The sequence below is a fragment of the Monodelphis domestica genome, chromosome 4 (assembly GCF_027887165.1).
Source record: "Monodelphis domestica isolate mMonDom1 chromosome 4, mMonDom1.pri, whole genome shotgun sequence".
NCBI lineage: Eukaryota > Metazoa > Chordata > Mammalia > Didelphimorphia > Didelphidae > Monodelphis > Monodelphis domestica.
Genome location: NC_077230.1, coordinates 432,103,582 through 432,118,253, shown reverse-complemented (window position 1 = coordinate 432,118,253; position 14,672 = coordinate 432,103,582). Strand labels below are relative to the sequence as shown.

Below are 14,672 nucleotides of genomic sequence, written 5' to 3'. Positions count from 1 at the left end.
CCCCCCCTTTGGGGCTTTCTGGGCAGAGGCTGGGCGGCTTCACCATGTCCTTCTGCAGCTCATTTGTCAGGGGAGGAAACGGAGGCAGACAGAGTAAAGTGACTTGTCCAGGGTCTCTCAGGGGGTGATCTCAGGCCTCCCTGACTCCAGGCCCTGAGCTCTGGCAGGCACCAACTTCCTGGCCTTGGGGGGGGCCTCAAGGCGGGGACACCCCCCCCCCCTTCCTCAGAAACTGCAACAGAGCAGTAGGGGGTCTGGGGCCTTGTCAGCTCCATAGGAGAGGAAAGGGGGCATCTGGGAGGAAGAGGAAGGTAGAATAATGGGTCCATAAAGGTATACAGGCACAGGGAGGTGCAGGAGGGAAGCAGACTGGGCCAAGGCGTCTCTGAGCAACATCTGCCTCCATTGCATGGCCAGGAAAGGAGGCCAAAGTCTGCAGAGGACCCCCTTGGCTCTGAGACCCCTTCATGGGCCCTGACAGGCTTTTAGAGGCCCAGAGAGGAGGTTGGGGGGAGGAGCTGAGAAGCCTTTAGCAAGTCCCTCCCCTGTGCCAAGCACTGTGCTAACCTCCCAGAATGCAAAGGAAGGAAATCAAAGCAGTCCCTGCCCTCCAGGAGGCCACAGTCCAATGGGGAGAAGCCCTGAGCAGTGTAGATGGGATCCCTCCCAGGGGGAAGGCTCTGGCAGTGTCAGGGACCAGCAAAGCTTGTTTTCAGGAGGTGAGATGTGAGCTGAGATGGCAGGAAGCCAAGAGGCCAGGGAGGAGGGAGGACGTTCCAGTGTGGGGCAGCCATTGGAAAGGGGCAGAGGAGGAGGAAGGTGGGAGAAGGCTGAGAGGCAGCTGGGGCTGGCTGTGTGCTCAGCTCTGGGCTGCCGTTTAGTCCTGTTGTGGGGATGGCCAGACTGAGGCAGTCCAGGATGCGCCAGACAAGCCCAGGGCAGGTTTTGTATCGAGTCAACAGGGTGACCCCCATCCTGACTAGGAGACGGACCCGTGGCACCTTCCATTGTGGGGCAGCGTGAGTGTGTGTGAGTGTGACTTAGTGTGTATTTGTGACTGAGTGTGTTAGTGTGTGTATCTGTGTGACTGAGTGTGTATCTGTGTGAGTGTGTGTCTGTGTGACAGTGTGTGACTGAGTATGTGTGTATCTGTGTGACTGAGTGTGTGTGACTATGTGTCTGTGTGACTGAGTGTGTGTGACTGAGTATGTGTGTATCTGTGTGACTGAGTGTGTGTCTGTGTGACTGAGTGTGTGTATGTGTGTGTGTCTGTGTGACTGAGTGTGTGTGTCTGTGTGACTGAGTGTGTGTGTATCTGTGTGACTGAGTGTGTGTCTGTGTGACTGAGTGTGTGTATGTGTGTGTGTCTGTGTGACTGAGTGTGTGTGTCTGTGTGACTGAGTGTGTGTGTATCTGTGTGACTGAGTGTGTGTATGTGTGTGTCTGTGTGACTGAGTGTGTGTGTATCTGTGTGACTGAGTGTGTGACTGTGTGTGTATCTGTGTGACTGAGTGTGTGTATCTGTGTGACTGAGTGTGTGTCTGTGTGACTGAGTGTGTATCTGTGTGACTGAGTGTGTGTGACTGAGTGTGTGTGTCTGTGTGACTGAGTGTGTGTGACTGAGTGTGTGTGTATCTGTGTGACTGAGTGTGTGTGTGTGTGACTGAGTGTGTGTCTGTGTGACTGTGTGTGTGTATCTGTGTGACTGAGTATGTGTGTGTCTGTGTGACTGAGTGTGTGTATCTGTGTGACTAAGTGTGTGTCTGTGTGACTGAGTGTGTGTCTGTGTGACTGTGTGTGTGTATCTGTGTGACTGAGTGTGTGTATCTGTGTGACTGAGTGTGTGTCTGTGTGACTGAGTGTGTATCTGTGTGACTGAGTGTGTGTGACTGAGTGTGTGTGTCTGTGTGACTGAGTGTGTGTGTATCTGTGTGACTGAGTGTGTGTGACTGAGTGTGTGTGACTGAGTGTGTGTGTATCTGTGTGACTGAGTGTGTGTGTGTCTTATCTGGTTCATTCAGTCTGCAGAAAAGCATGCCTGAAGAAGGCTTTCATAAACACAAATACGGCTTGAAATTGCCTTTATTTAAAAAAATGTTTTACGCCTAAATAAAAACCGGGAAAGGGAAGGGTTTCCGTTGAAACAAACCATGGAGAGATGTCTGAGTCCTCAGGCTGGACGAGACTTGCATTTGGTGGCTCTTACTAGCTGCCTCCTGGAAGGCTAACAAGCTTCTTTGTCATGAAGAGCTGCACGTAGCAAGCAGCTGGATAGCTCGGTGCCAGTGTCGGGGAGGAAGGTCTGATCGCTGAGCTCCTTCCCAGGACATCCTGCTATTGCATTACTGGTTGTTTGACTGAGATCACACAGCACCCATCCTTGAAGCCTCTAATGACTGCAGGTTGCTCAGCGCTTTCTCAGCCTGCTGACGCCACGCTCAAGTCTCGTCCCAGTGTTCCTGGCCGCTCTGCTGCTTCTAGGGCTTACTCTCGCATTCTTCATCTTCACCCATTACTTCGTCAGTCTTCAGCTTCCCTCCATAGATGATTTCAACCCATACAAGAAATCGATGTAGAGCTGGTCTCTACAGGATGCTGTTGCTACTATTGTGGACAAAACTAAGCCTGTGCTATAAATAATCAACTCGATACCAGAAATGATGTTGGAGAATTACAAAAATTATTCCATTACACAAAGAACACGATACAATCATGGAAGGAAGGATACTCCATCTAGGTGGGGCAAATATCCTCATGGATCAATGATGTAAAATTCATTTTGAAAGGAGTCTGGGTCTCTCTTTGAATTTTTCTAATAGAAACTGTTGTACTACCCAGTTTTCTAAATGTTAGCTGGTTCTAGGCACGTTTGAGATTGATCTTAGATGTATTTCTTGGCATGAACTCTTTCAAAATGCTACTAATATATTGGATCCATTCACCTACCTGTTGAATTGTCCTCTGCAAGGATACAGCTACAACCTATTCTGTTGACATCTGTAAGGATCCAAATTTAGTCTCAGGTGAACTTCTTTTGACCTATTTTGATTTTTCTAAAGGCTAACAGTTGTGACCTTGGGCAAGTCACATAACCCCCATTGCCTAGCCCTTACCCAGGATTGACTCTAAGAAGACAGGGAAGGACCCTCAAAATCAATAAATAAAGGCTAACAGGTTATCCATCTAAATGGCATCTCTACTGCCAGCTCCAAATCCTTGAGCCCTGGTAGAAGATTTTGTGAGTTACAGGCTTAAGACGATTGTGAAAAAGGACCATTGAAAAGCACTACATCTGTCTCCCTGCACCAAGCAACACGTTCTTCTGGAGACAAATTTGAATTCCTCTTTCAAGGCACATTTTCTAATGACTACTCAGTTGCATGTGCCACCTGTATTCTGTTGTATGGCCCAGCAGTATTTCACTGGGGGCAGATTGGGAATGTAGAGGGCCCTCCCCCCCCACTCCCACTAGATTTCAGATTACATACCATAAGACCAGGGGACAAAGTATAAATAAAACATTTTGCCAAAGACAAACCCACAGAGCCCAGATGGATTGGTCCATACAATGTAGCTCTCACCACTCCTACATCAACCAAAGTAGTAGGAAAAGATTCTTGGCTTCATGGATCTCATGTTAAACATCACTATGCCCATGATAACACACCAAAAGACAACTTAATGGAAGTCCAAGAATCTATTCAAACACAGACACCCCAAGAACAACCCTTGATAAATAAACATAGAGCCCATGAATCCAACAAAATCACACAAGAAGAAATAGAGACACTGAACAGAGACAGTGAAACCGAAATAGAATAATGCCCAGGACAGATAGTATAAACTTGGGTTAGTTAGATCAGGGAGGATTAGTGGAGCCTGTGAAACACAGGAGAAGTGGTTCCTTGTGGAACCTGGGAGTTCATTTGGGTGGATTTAAAATCCCTTATAATTATTAAACCTATATACAAATTTCAATCTAAGCCTAGACTAAAATATCATTAACCTCTACAATCAACCACATAGGAATAGAATAATGGCCTTAAAATCACACATTAAGAAATATACCTACATTACATTAAAAAAAATCTCACTTGCACTCATGTGGATGGCACAAACATCCTGTATAACAGTTTCAATCACATGCACCCAAATATTTACTCTTACATGCATGTATATGTAAATCTTACACACACGCACGATCCTGTAGTTCCAGATACCTGAGACCATCTTTCAAGGTGAGACGACAGGCAAGTATGTTTCCTGTAAAGGAGAAGGCACCCCGGACCTGTGACAAACTTTAAGCAATACCAAAGGATGGAAGATACATGGGCAACTGGAAAGATCTCTGAATCAAAGACTTCAGGAAAATGGGTCATGTAAGATTAATCACCAATCACATTAACTTCACATATAGGGAAGTACATCCACATATACATTGGAATAAATATGCATCCATCACAACAAATTTAGAATATGAACAAATTTCACATTGACAATTAGGGACTGTGCTGTAAATAAGGCCAGTCCATAACTTGAATATGTGTAAATAAATCTCTACTACCTGAAGATACATATGTATATATGTATTTAAATAACAGGTGACCTATGTAAATGTATAAAATAGTAGACATCTGTATATATACATATACATATATATAATAATTATCTAATCCAGTAATATAGATAGAAAGGAGAGTTAAAATGCTAACCGTTAATAGGCAGGGACAGAGTAGTTTAGAGTGGAAAAGGGAATATTGTAATTAGAGAGGTAACAGGGACAGGATAAATCAGATTTCATTGGATACAAATTAATATGTATCTATATACCTATAAATGCTATGAGTTGTTACATTGGATTTAGCATTATATAAGGTATAGGATAGTTCAATTTTACTTAATATTTGAATTTTATATTGATTACAATAGGAATGACTTTTGTATTAAGAAATTATTATATTGTAAAAATTTTGCTGGTACATAATCCTAACCCTCTTTCCACAACTCAGTCTTAGCATGAGATAGGAATTTAGATTTAGCAAATAGACAGATTAGGACACGATTTATTATTTTGGGAGGGGGGGAGGTTAGATGGGAACAATAAGTAGCATGGATAGATTAGAATAGACATAAAAGATAATTAACTGACGTGGGGCAGGGTGGCACCACATGAACAACAGAAAATGGAGGATTTGTGATAAAGGCTGGCACTACAGAAAAAGTGCCAGACTGGAGTATACAAAATTGATCACCTCGATGGGGGAGGGGCCCCAAGAGTAGAAATTCCTGAGACTCTGGTGAGGAGAGCAGTGAGGGTCTCTCCGTCTTCAGACGTCGAAGAGAGAAGGTGGATAAAGATTTTCTCCTAAGGGTTACCCATTTTTCCTGCTGGTGACTGGAAATCTTTCCCCCCAACACTTCCCAATTGAAGGGACTTTCTGAAGAGAAACCTAAGCAGACTTTACCTCAGCTCCTGTTGCCCAGGGTGAGTCAACCTGACTTTCTCTCAGGGGGCTCAGGCTGCCAAGGCCAGAGTTCCCCCCAAAGTCGAGGAGGGAGGAAAAGGGTTTAGATAGAGACAGGGACCCCCTTTTCCCACTTTCCTTTTCCAATTCTTCCCTGCACATTATTCTTTTTGTACTATATGATTTGAGTTAACATTAAAAGTTATCTGTTCCATAAAGAAGGAAACCATAAGTAAATTGGGTAAACACAGACTAGTATACACGTCAGACCTTTGGGCGGGGAAAGACTTTAAAACCAAGCAAGACATAGAAAGAATCACAAAATGTAAAATAAATAATTTTGACTACATCAAATTAAAAAGCTTTTGTACAAACAAAACCAATATAACTAAAATCAGAAGGAAAACAACAAATTGGGAAAAATCTTCATAAAAACCTCTGACAAAGGTTTAATTACTCAAATTTATAAAGAGTTAAATCAATTGTACAAAAAACCAAGCCATTCTCCAATTGATAAATGGGCAAGGGACATGGATAGGCAGTTTTCAGATAAAAAAATCAAAACTATTAATAAGCACATGAAGAAGTGTTCTAAATCTCTTATAATCAGAGAGATGCAAATCAAAACAACTCTGAGGTATCACCTCACACCAAGCAGACTGGCTAGCATGATAGCAAAGGAAAGTAATGAATGCTGGAGGTGATGTGGCAAAGTAGGGACATTAATTCATTGCTGGTGGAATTGTGAACTGATCCAACCATTCTGGAGGGCAATTTGGAACTATGCCCAAAGGGTGATAAAAGAATGTCTACCCTTTGATCCAGCCATAGCACTGCTGGGTCTGTACCCCAAAGAGATAATGGAGAAAAAGACTTGTACAAGAATATTCATAGCTGCACTCTTTGTGGTGGTCAAAAATTGGAAAACGAGGGGAAGCCCATCAACTGGGGAATGGCTGAACAAATTGTGGTATATGTTGGTGATGGAATACTATTGTGCTAAAAGGAATAATAAAGTGGAGGAATTCCATGGAGACTGGAATGACCTTCAGGAAGTGATGCAGAGCGAGAGGAGCAGAACCAGGAGAACATTGTACACAGAGACTAATACACTGTGGTATAATCGAACATAATGGACTTCTCCATTAGTGGCGGTGTAATGTCCCTGAACAATCTGCAGGGATCTAGGAGAAAAAACACTATTCATAAGCAGAGGACAAACTGTGGGAGTAGAAACACCAAGGAAAAGACACTGCCTGACTACAGCGGTTGAGTGGACATGACAGAGGAGAGACTCTAAACGAACACTCTAATGCAAATACCAACAACATGGCAATGGGTTCGAATCAAGAACACATGTGATACCCAGTGGAATCACGCATCGGCTATGAGGGTTGGGGGGGAGGAAAAGAAAATGATCTTTGTCTTTAATGAATAATGCATGCAAATGATCAAATAAAATATTATAAAATTTAAAAATAATTAAAAAAAAGTTATCTTATCCCCAAGCAGAGTGTGAGTGAATAGAATCAAGGGGAGATCCTTTGGTCTCTAGTAGTGGAGGGGGGAGAAGAGCAAATTGGGGAGAATAGCTTTAGCTAAGGAGGGAAGGCAGGAGGGGGAAAATCTTCAATATCCCCTCTCCTCTCTCTGAGCCAACCCATTACATCTGCTGTCTCCCTGAATCCCGCTTTGCAGGAAGGGGAGGGGAGGTTTAATCCTCTCTCTCTTCCCTCCCTCTCTAAACCTCAGGGACCAAGCCTCTTCCCGTGGGGGTACATTTCCTTCTCTTTCTTATTTTTTTAAACACTTAAAAGTTATTAAGCTATGAACAACCTCATAATGTTAAACATTACACCAGTCTGGCTTTCTTGTGAGACAAGCCCTCAATGAACTTATTATTTTTGGCTTGTAAACTTTGTTTCTCTTATTTACATATCAATGGTTAGAAATTACACACCTGTATGAATATTCTTATGATACCAAATAATGTTGCAGTTTCTATATGCCTTTCCACATTAATGACATTAATAAGGTTTTTCTGCACTGTGGATTCTCTGATGTGAAGAAAGATGGAGCCTCCATGTGAAAGCCTTTCCACACTGTTTACATTCATAAGGTTTCTCTCCAGTATGGATTCTCTGATGTGAAGCAAGAGAGGCCCTCCCTGTGAAAGCCTTTCCACAGTCTTTACATTCATAAGGTTTCTCTTCAATGTGGATTCTCCGATGTCTGGCTAAATGGTCCCTCTCTGCAAAAGCCTTTCCACATTGTTTACATTGATTAGGTTTCTCTCCAGAGTGGATTCTCTGATGTTTGACAAGAGAGCCCTTCCATGAAAAAGCCTTTCCACATTGTTTACATTCATAAGGCTCCTCTCCAGCATGGATTCTCTAATGTGAAGCAAGAGAGCGCCTCTCTGTGAAAGTCTTTCCACACGGTTTACATTCATAAGGCTTCTCTCCAGTGTGGGTTCTCTGATGTTTGGCAAGACAGTTCCTCCATGTAAAAGCCTTTCCACACTGTTTACATTCATAAGGTTTCTCTCCAGTGTGGATTCTCTGATGTGAAGCAAGAGAGCTCCACGCTGTGAAAGCCTTTCTGCACTGTTTACATTCATAAGGCTTCTGTCCAGTGTGGGTTCTCTGATGTGTGGCAAGAGAGTCCCTCAATGGAAAAGCCTTTCCACACTGTTTACATTCATAACGTTTCTCTCTAGTGTGGGTTCTCTGATGGTCCATAAGAAGTGACATGTAGCTAAAGGCTATTCCACATTCATTACGTTGATAAGGATTATCACTAGTAATATCTCTGGAACTTTAAGAAATACTGACTTCCAATCAAAGAGATTCTTACTCTGATCACATGCAGATGGTTTCTTTCTACTTTGAAATTGAGGTTGGTCAGAAAGAGATGAATGCTCAGTATAGGTTGTGCCAAACTCATTATATTCACAAGCTTTCTTTCTGGTGGGAAGTATCTGATTATCCAAGAGCTTTAGCTTTGGGGTTGTCTTCCCATTTTTATTATGTATATAAAGGATTCCTGCACTATGACTTTTCTGATGCTGAATGAGCTCTGAACTGGATCTGAACACCATCTCATGGTGAGTACATTGATAGGCTTCTACTTGGGGAGGTTTCTCATCAGACTCAATAAGCTCTATCTGTTCATTGGAAGATTCTCCATATTTACCATACTGAGAACACTTTCCCTGGGTTCATTTTCTTACACTGAATCAGAAATGAATATTGCCTGATATTCTTTCCTTCTTTATCAAATTCATAGAAACTCTTTGAATATCTCTCTGCCTTGATATCAGAGTCACATTTTTCTCTCAAATTGAAGTCACAGGAAGCATGACCTATGGATCTTTCCTGGTGAAATTCTTCTGCAAAAATGCTCAACTTTGTACCCACCTCCTTCACTTTAAACTTGATCTCTGCAATGAAAGGAAATAGAAATATATATACAGAGACATCCATATGCCTATAAATATAGCCCCTTCCTTTCATTGAACAGAAGGGGAACCCATGTATGATGTACCTCTGTAGTAACAAAAATAGTCTTCACACCAAAATGGACAGAATAATCACTTGAAATGCCATTAGCTCACATCCAAAGTATGATTTAAGCATCAAAGAGCTTCTCATCCAATCATACTGAATCCTAACAACACCTCTGTCACACAGGCAGACCCAGCATCCTCATTAATCATCACAACTGGGACATGAACTCCTGTAACTGAGACTAGAATAGAGACCCAGTGACTTCCTGTGCTGTCCTCAGCATTAGACAGAAGTGCTTCATCACATTCTCAATCCTTTCCTCAAGCACCTTTTGATGATTCTGCTTTTTGCCTTTCTTGTGCTCAAGGCAATGTCTTACTTTTCTGTACTTATGCATTTCACTGCACTATCAGCTGGTCATTCTTTTAAAATCTATGATTTAAAATGCTAATAATTAGGTTTAGTCTTTTCTCTTGGTCTGTGTCTTTTTTAAGGACTATATCCATCTATTTTTACACTATTTAGATTCATTCATATTATGCTATTTGTAATACCTACACTAAATATTCATATTATTTCCTTTCCCATCATATCAGTTAGTTAAGGAATTTCCCCAGTGGTTGCTTTTCATTTTATCCTTTTTTTCATTTGAAGCCATGTCTAACACCAAATCATGACTTCCAACCTTGTTTCTAACAATCACTGGAGGCATCACAGATTGTATCCCATCAGATTTCATAGGATGGCACTTCTTTATTTGTAAAAATGTCTTCATAAATGCCTTTTGATTTGAAGATACACCAGGATGGAGCCCATATTGGATGGTCTCAGTTCTTCTGTGACACAGGAAAGAGACTTCCATGACACACAGTTCTTAAAAATGGACTTCTCAAAGGTTCAGAGATTAATCACTTCCCCAGAATTTACTGAAAGATCATGGAATCCAATAACCACATTTTATGGATGGGGAAGCTGCTCATATTCAGTTACTTTCTCAGGCCCTCAATGCTAAAAAGTGTCTGAAAAACAATCAAAAATCAAGTCTTCCTGCCACAAAGTCTAGAATGCCTTTCACTACAACCCACAGATATCTCTCATCATAACAATTCTCATAGATTCTTTTACTTCTCTCACCAGGACAGGAGTTTCTTGGGCACTTTGACTCTCGAATCCATTCAGTTTCCCCATGCTGAAAAGAGGAGATCAAAGAATGTCTGGGAACTAGAAGTCCTGGTGTGAGGAATAAGGACAGAATGACAATAAAGAAAAACTTATTATTTAGACTTCACTCACAAAAGGAAACACTGCAAGGAAGGGCCACAGGTAATCCTCTGGGGTACTTTCCATGGTATTTAGAGTTCAGCACATTGGGGATTAGGTGGGGTAGAGAACATGCAATCAATTTGGAATTAGAAAATTCCATCTTTTTGCACTTTCATAGAAGGATGCAGTCATTCTGTAGTTTGTATCATCTAGGATTTACAAGCAGCTGGTAATAATATGGAGGACTATATAGAGATAAGATTAACTTTCCCCTTGTCTATTTGTAGCTAATCATATCAAGAAGTTTAAGTATCCCTACTTACCATTAAGTATGAGAGTTCACAGAGTCACTTACTAGAGTAAATGACAACTCCAAAGGCCACTGCTCCTACCTGGGGCAGTACTAGGCAAATTGAAAGACTGACATTGGTTTCAGTGAAGGAGAAGTCATTAGAAGGGATAGGAAGTGATGAGGAAAAAGAGGTATTAAAAAGAGACCAACATGGTCTTGGATTCATTCCCTTCTTCACATTTGGAGAGATTGGTCCTGTGAATTCCTTTCCTGGCTTCTATTTTCTAATTTCCTGTGGAGATTCCAGCTTTGGCTTTGGAGGAGGCTGCAATACTGGAATTCTGGCTGATCACTGGAACATCTGGCTGCGAATTATTGGGAAATCAATGTGAAGAGAGAGTCTTGGGGAAGCCCTGCTGGGGCTGACCCTGGCTTCTCAGGAAAAGGGCTGGTAGGCTTATTAGAATATGTCTCTTTATCTATATTTTTCCACTTTCACATTTTCCAACTCTTTGAAAATAAAGCTGATAACAATTTTTTTTCTGGCTTAGAGATAATATTTTGAATTGGGTGACCACAACATTGAATTTATAACTCTATTATTTATTCAAAACCCAAATTTAACCCTCACAACTAGGCATAATGTCAGAAGACACCAGTTTATATCTGGCCTCAAATACTTATTAGGTGTGTGCCCCTGGAAAACTTGCCTCAGTTGCCTAAAGTGTAAAATGGGGATAACAACAGCAATAGTACCTAACTTGTTTTAAGGGTCAAGTTAAAAAATAATTGTAATCCCATATCAGAAATTGAAATCCATCAAGCCATCAAAGAACTTCCTAAGAAAAAATCCCCAGGGCCTGATGGATTCACCTGTGAATTCTATCAAACATTCAGAGAACAGTTGACCCCAATACTATACAAACTATTTGACATAATAAGCAAAGAGGGAGTTCTACCAAACTCCTTTTACGACACAAACATGGTACTGATTCCAAAACCAGGCAGGTCAAAAACAGAGAAAGAAAACTATAGACCAATCTCCCTAATGAATATAGATGCAAAAATTTTAAATAGGATACTAGCAAAAAGACTCCAGCAAGTGATCAGAAGGATCATTCACCATGATCAAGTAGGATTCATACCAGGGATGCAGGGCTGGTTCAACATTAGGAAAACCATCCACATAATTGACCACATCAACAAGCAAACTAGCAAGAACCACATGATTATCTCAATAGATGCAGAAAAAGCCTTTGATAAAATACAACACCCATTCCTATTAAAAACACTAGAAAGCATAGGAATAGAAGGGTCATTCCTAAAAATAATAAACAGTATATATCTAAAACCATCAGCTAATATCATCTGCAACGGGGATAAACTAGATGCATTCCCAATAAGATCAGGAGTGAAACAAGGATGCCCATTATCACCTCTACTATTTGACATTGTACTAGAAACACTAGCAGTAGCAATTAGAGAAGATAAAGAAATTGAAGGTATCAGAATAGGCAAGGAGGAGACCAAGTTATCACTCTTTGCGGATGACATGATGGTCTACTTAAAGAATCCTAGAGATTCAACCAAAAAGCTAATTGAAATAATCAACAACTTTAGCAAAGTTGCAGGATACAAAATAAACCCACATAAATCATCAGCTTTTCTATATATCTCCAACACAGCTCAGCAGCAAGAACTAGAAAGAGAAATCCCATTCAAAATCACCTTAGACAAAATAAAATACCTAGGAATCTATCTCCCAAGACAAACACAGGAACTATATGAACACAACTACAAAACACTCGCCACACAACTAAAACTAGACTTGAACAATTGGAAAAACATTAACTGCTCATGGATAGGACGAGCCAATATAATAAAAATGACCATCCTACCCAAACTTATTTATCTATTTAGTGCCATACCCATTGAACTACCAAAATACTTCTTCACTGATTTAGAAAAAACCATAACAAAGTTCATTTGGAAGAACAAAAGATCAAGGATATCCAGGGAAATAATGAAAAAAAACACATATGATGGGGGCCTTGCAGTCCCTGACCTAAAACTATATTACAAAGCAGCAGTCATCAAAACAATTTGGTACTGGCTAAGAAACAGAAAGGAAGATCAGTGGAATAGACTGGGGGAAAACGACCTCAGCAAGACAGTATACGATAAACCCAAAGATCCCAGCTTTTGGGACAAAAATCCACTATTCGATAAAAACTGCTGGGAAAATTGGAAGACAGTGTGGGAGAGACTAGGAATAGATCAACACCTCACACCCTACACCAAGATAAATTCAAAATGGGTGAGTGACTTAAACATAAAGAAGGAAACCATAAGTAAATTGGGTAAACACAGAATAGTATACATGTCAGACCTTTGGGAGGGGAAAGGCTTTAAAACCAAGCAAGATATAGAAAGAATCACAAAATGTAAAATAAATAATTTTGACTACATCAAACTAAAAAGCTTTTGTACAAACAAAACCAATATAACTAAAATCAGAAGGGAAACAACAAATTGGGAAAAAATCTTCATAGAAACCTCTGACAAAGGTTTAATTACTCATATTTATAATGAGCTAAATCAATTGTACAAAAAATCAAGCCATTCTCCAATTGATAAATGGGCAAGGGAAATGGATAGGCAGTTCTCAGATAAAGAAATCAAAACTATTAATAAGCACATGAAGAAGTGTTCTACATCTCTTATAATCAGAGAGATGCAAATCAAAACAACTCTGAGGTATCACCTCACACCTAGCAGATTGGCTAACATAACAGCAAAGGAAAGTAATGAATGCTGGAGGGGATGTGGCAAAGCAGGGACATTAATTCATTGCTGGTGGAGTTGTGAACTGATCCAACCATTTTGGAGGGCAATTTGGAACTATGCCCAAAGGGCGACAAAAGAATATCTACCCTTTGACCCAGCCATAGCACTGCTGGGTCTGTACCCCAAAGAGATAATGGACACAAAGACTTGTACAAAAATATTCATAGCTGCGCTCTTTGTGGTGGCCCAAAACTGGAAAACGAGGGGATGCCCATCAATTGGGGAATGGCTGAACAAACTGTGGTATATGTTGGTGATGGAATACTATTGTGCTCAAAGGAATAATAAAGTGGAGAAGTTCCATGGAGACTGGAACAACCTCCAGGAAGTGATGCAGAGCGAGAGGAGCAGAACCAGGAGAACATTGTACACAGAGACTAATACACTGTGGTATAATCGAACGTAATGGACTTCTCCATTAGTGGCGGTGTAATGTCCCTGAACAACTTTCAGGGATCCAGGAGAAAAAAAACACCATTCATAAGCAAAGGATAAACTATGGGAGTGGAAACACCGAGAAAAAGCAACTGCCTGAATACAGAGGTTGAGGGGACATGACAGAGGATAGACTCTAAATGAACACTCTAATGCAAATACTATCAACAAAGCAATGGGTTCAAATCAAGAAAACATCTAATGCCCAGTGGACTTACGCGTCGGCTATGGGGGGTGGGGGTGGGGGGAGGAAAAGAAAATGATCTATGTCTTTAACGAATAATGCTTGGAAATGATCAAATAAAATATATTTAAAAAAAAATTAAATATAATAAAATGGAAGAATAGGGTTAAAAATTAAAAAAAAAAATAATTGTAAAGAAAGCACTTAACACAATGCCTGGCATACACATTTATTTGCTTCTCTTCTTTTTCCAACATTCCTGCTGGAATTTGGAGGAAACCAGAAGGCGGAACAAGGATATGCTTCCTCTAAAATATATTGCCTCTAATAAACTTGCCTCTGGAATTAAGAGTAGAAAAACATGTTACAAATTAGGCTTGTGAATAAAAAGAATGTTCAAAAGGCCAGACACATCCAAAAGAGGTATGGGTGGCTTTGGGAGGCAGTGGTTCCTGTTCCTGACTATCTCCAAAGAAAAGCTGTCCGAGCCATTTTCAGTGACTGTGTAGACAAAATTTACATACAGGTAGACATTAGACAAAATAACTTCACAGATTATTTCCCTGTCTGCAATGCTGTCACTGGTTGAAACTTTGATCTGAAGACATCTAGAATGAGAAGGAGATACCTTTAAGGAGCAGGAGCAACAGAGGCAACTCTCAGCTTTGTATCCCAAA

At 40.8% G+C, this 14,672-nt stretch overlaps 1 protein-coding gene across 8 annotated transcripts in view; it reads right to left on the bottom strand.

Annotated features, from left to right (window-relative positions):
- Window positions 1-2,064: 2,064 nt before the first annotated feature.
- Window positions 2,065-14,672, bottom strand: part of LOC103103694 (zinc finger protein 260-like) — a 197,825-nt gene continuing 185,217 nt past the window's right edge. For 5 of the 8 annotated variants that reach the window (XM_056825526.1, XM_056825531.1, XM_056825530.1 and 2 more), the window contains one exon: window positions 14,206-14,603. In XM_056825526.1, coding sequence (XP_056681504.1) covers window positions 14,360-14,603 — 244 coding nt within the window. In that variant the 3' untranslated portion in view covers window positions 14,206-14,359. Of the gene's footprint in view, window positions 10,205-14,205; window positions 14,604-14,672 lie in introns of those variants that run through there. The other 3 variants (XR_008918179.1, XR_008918180.1, XM_056825537.1) reach the window with 3 other exon arrangements.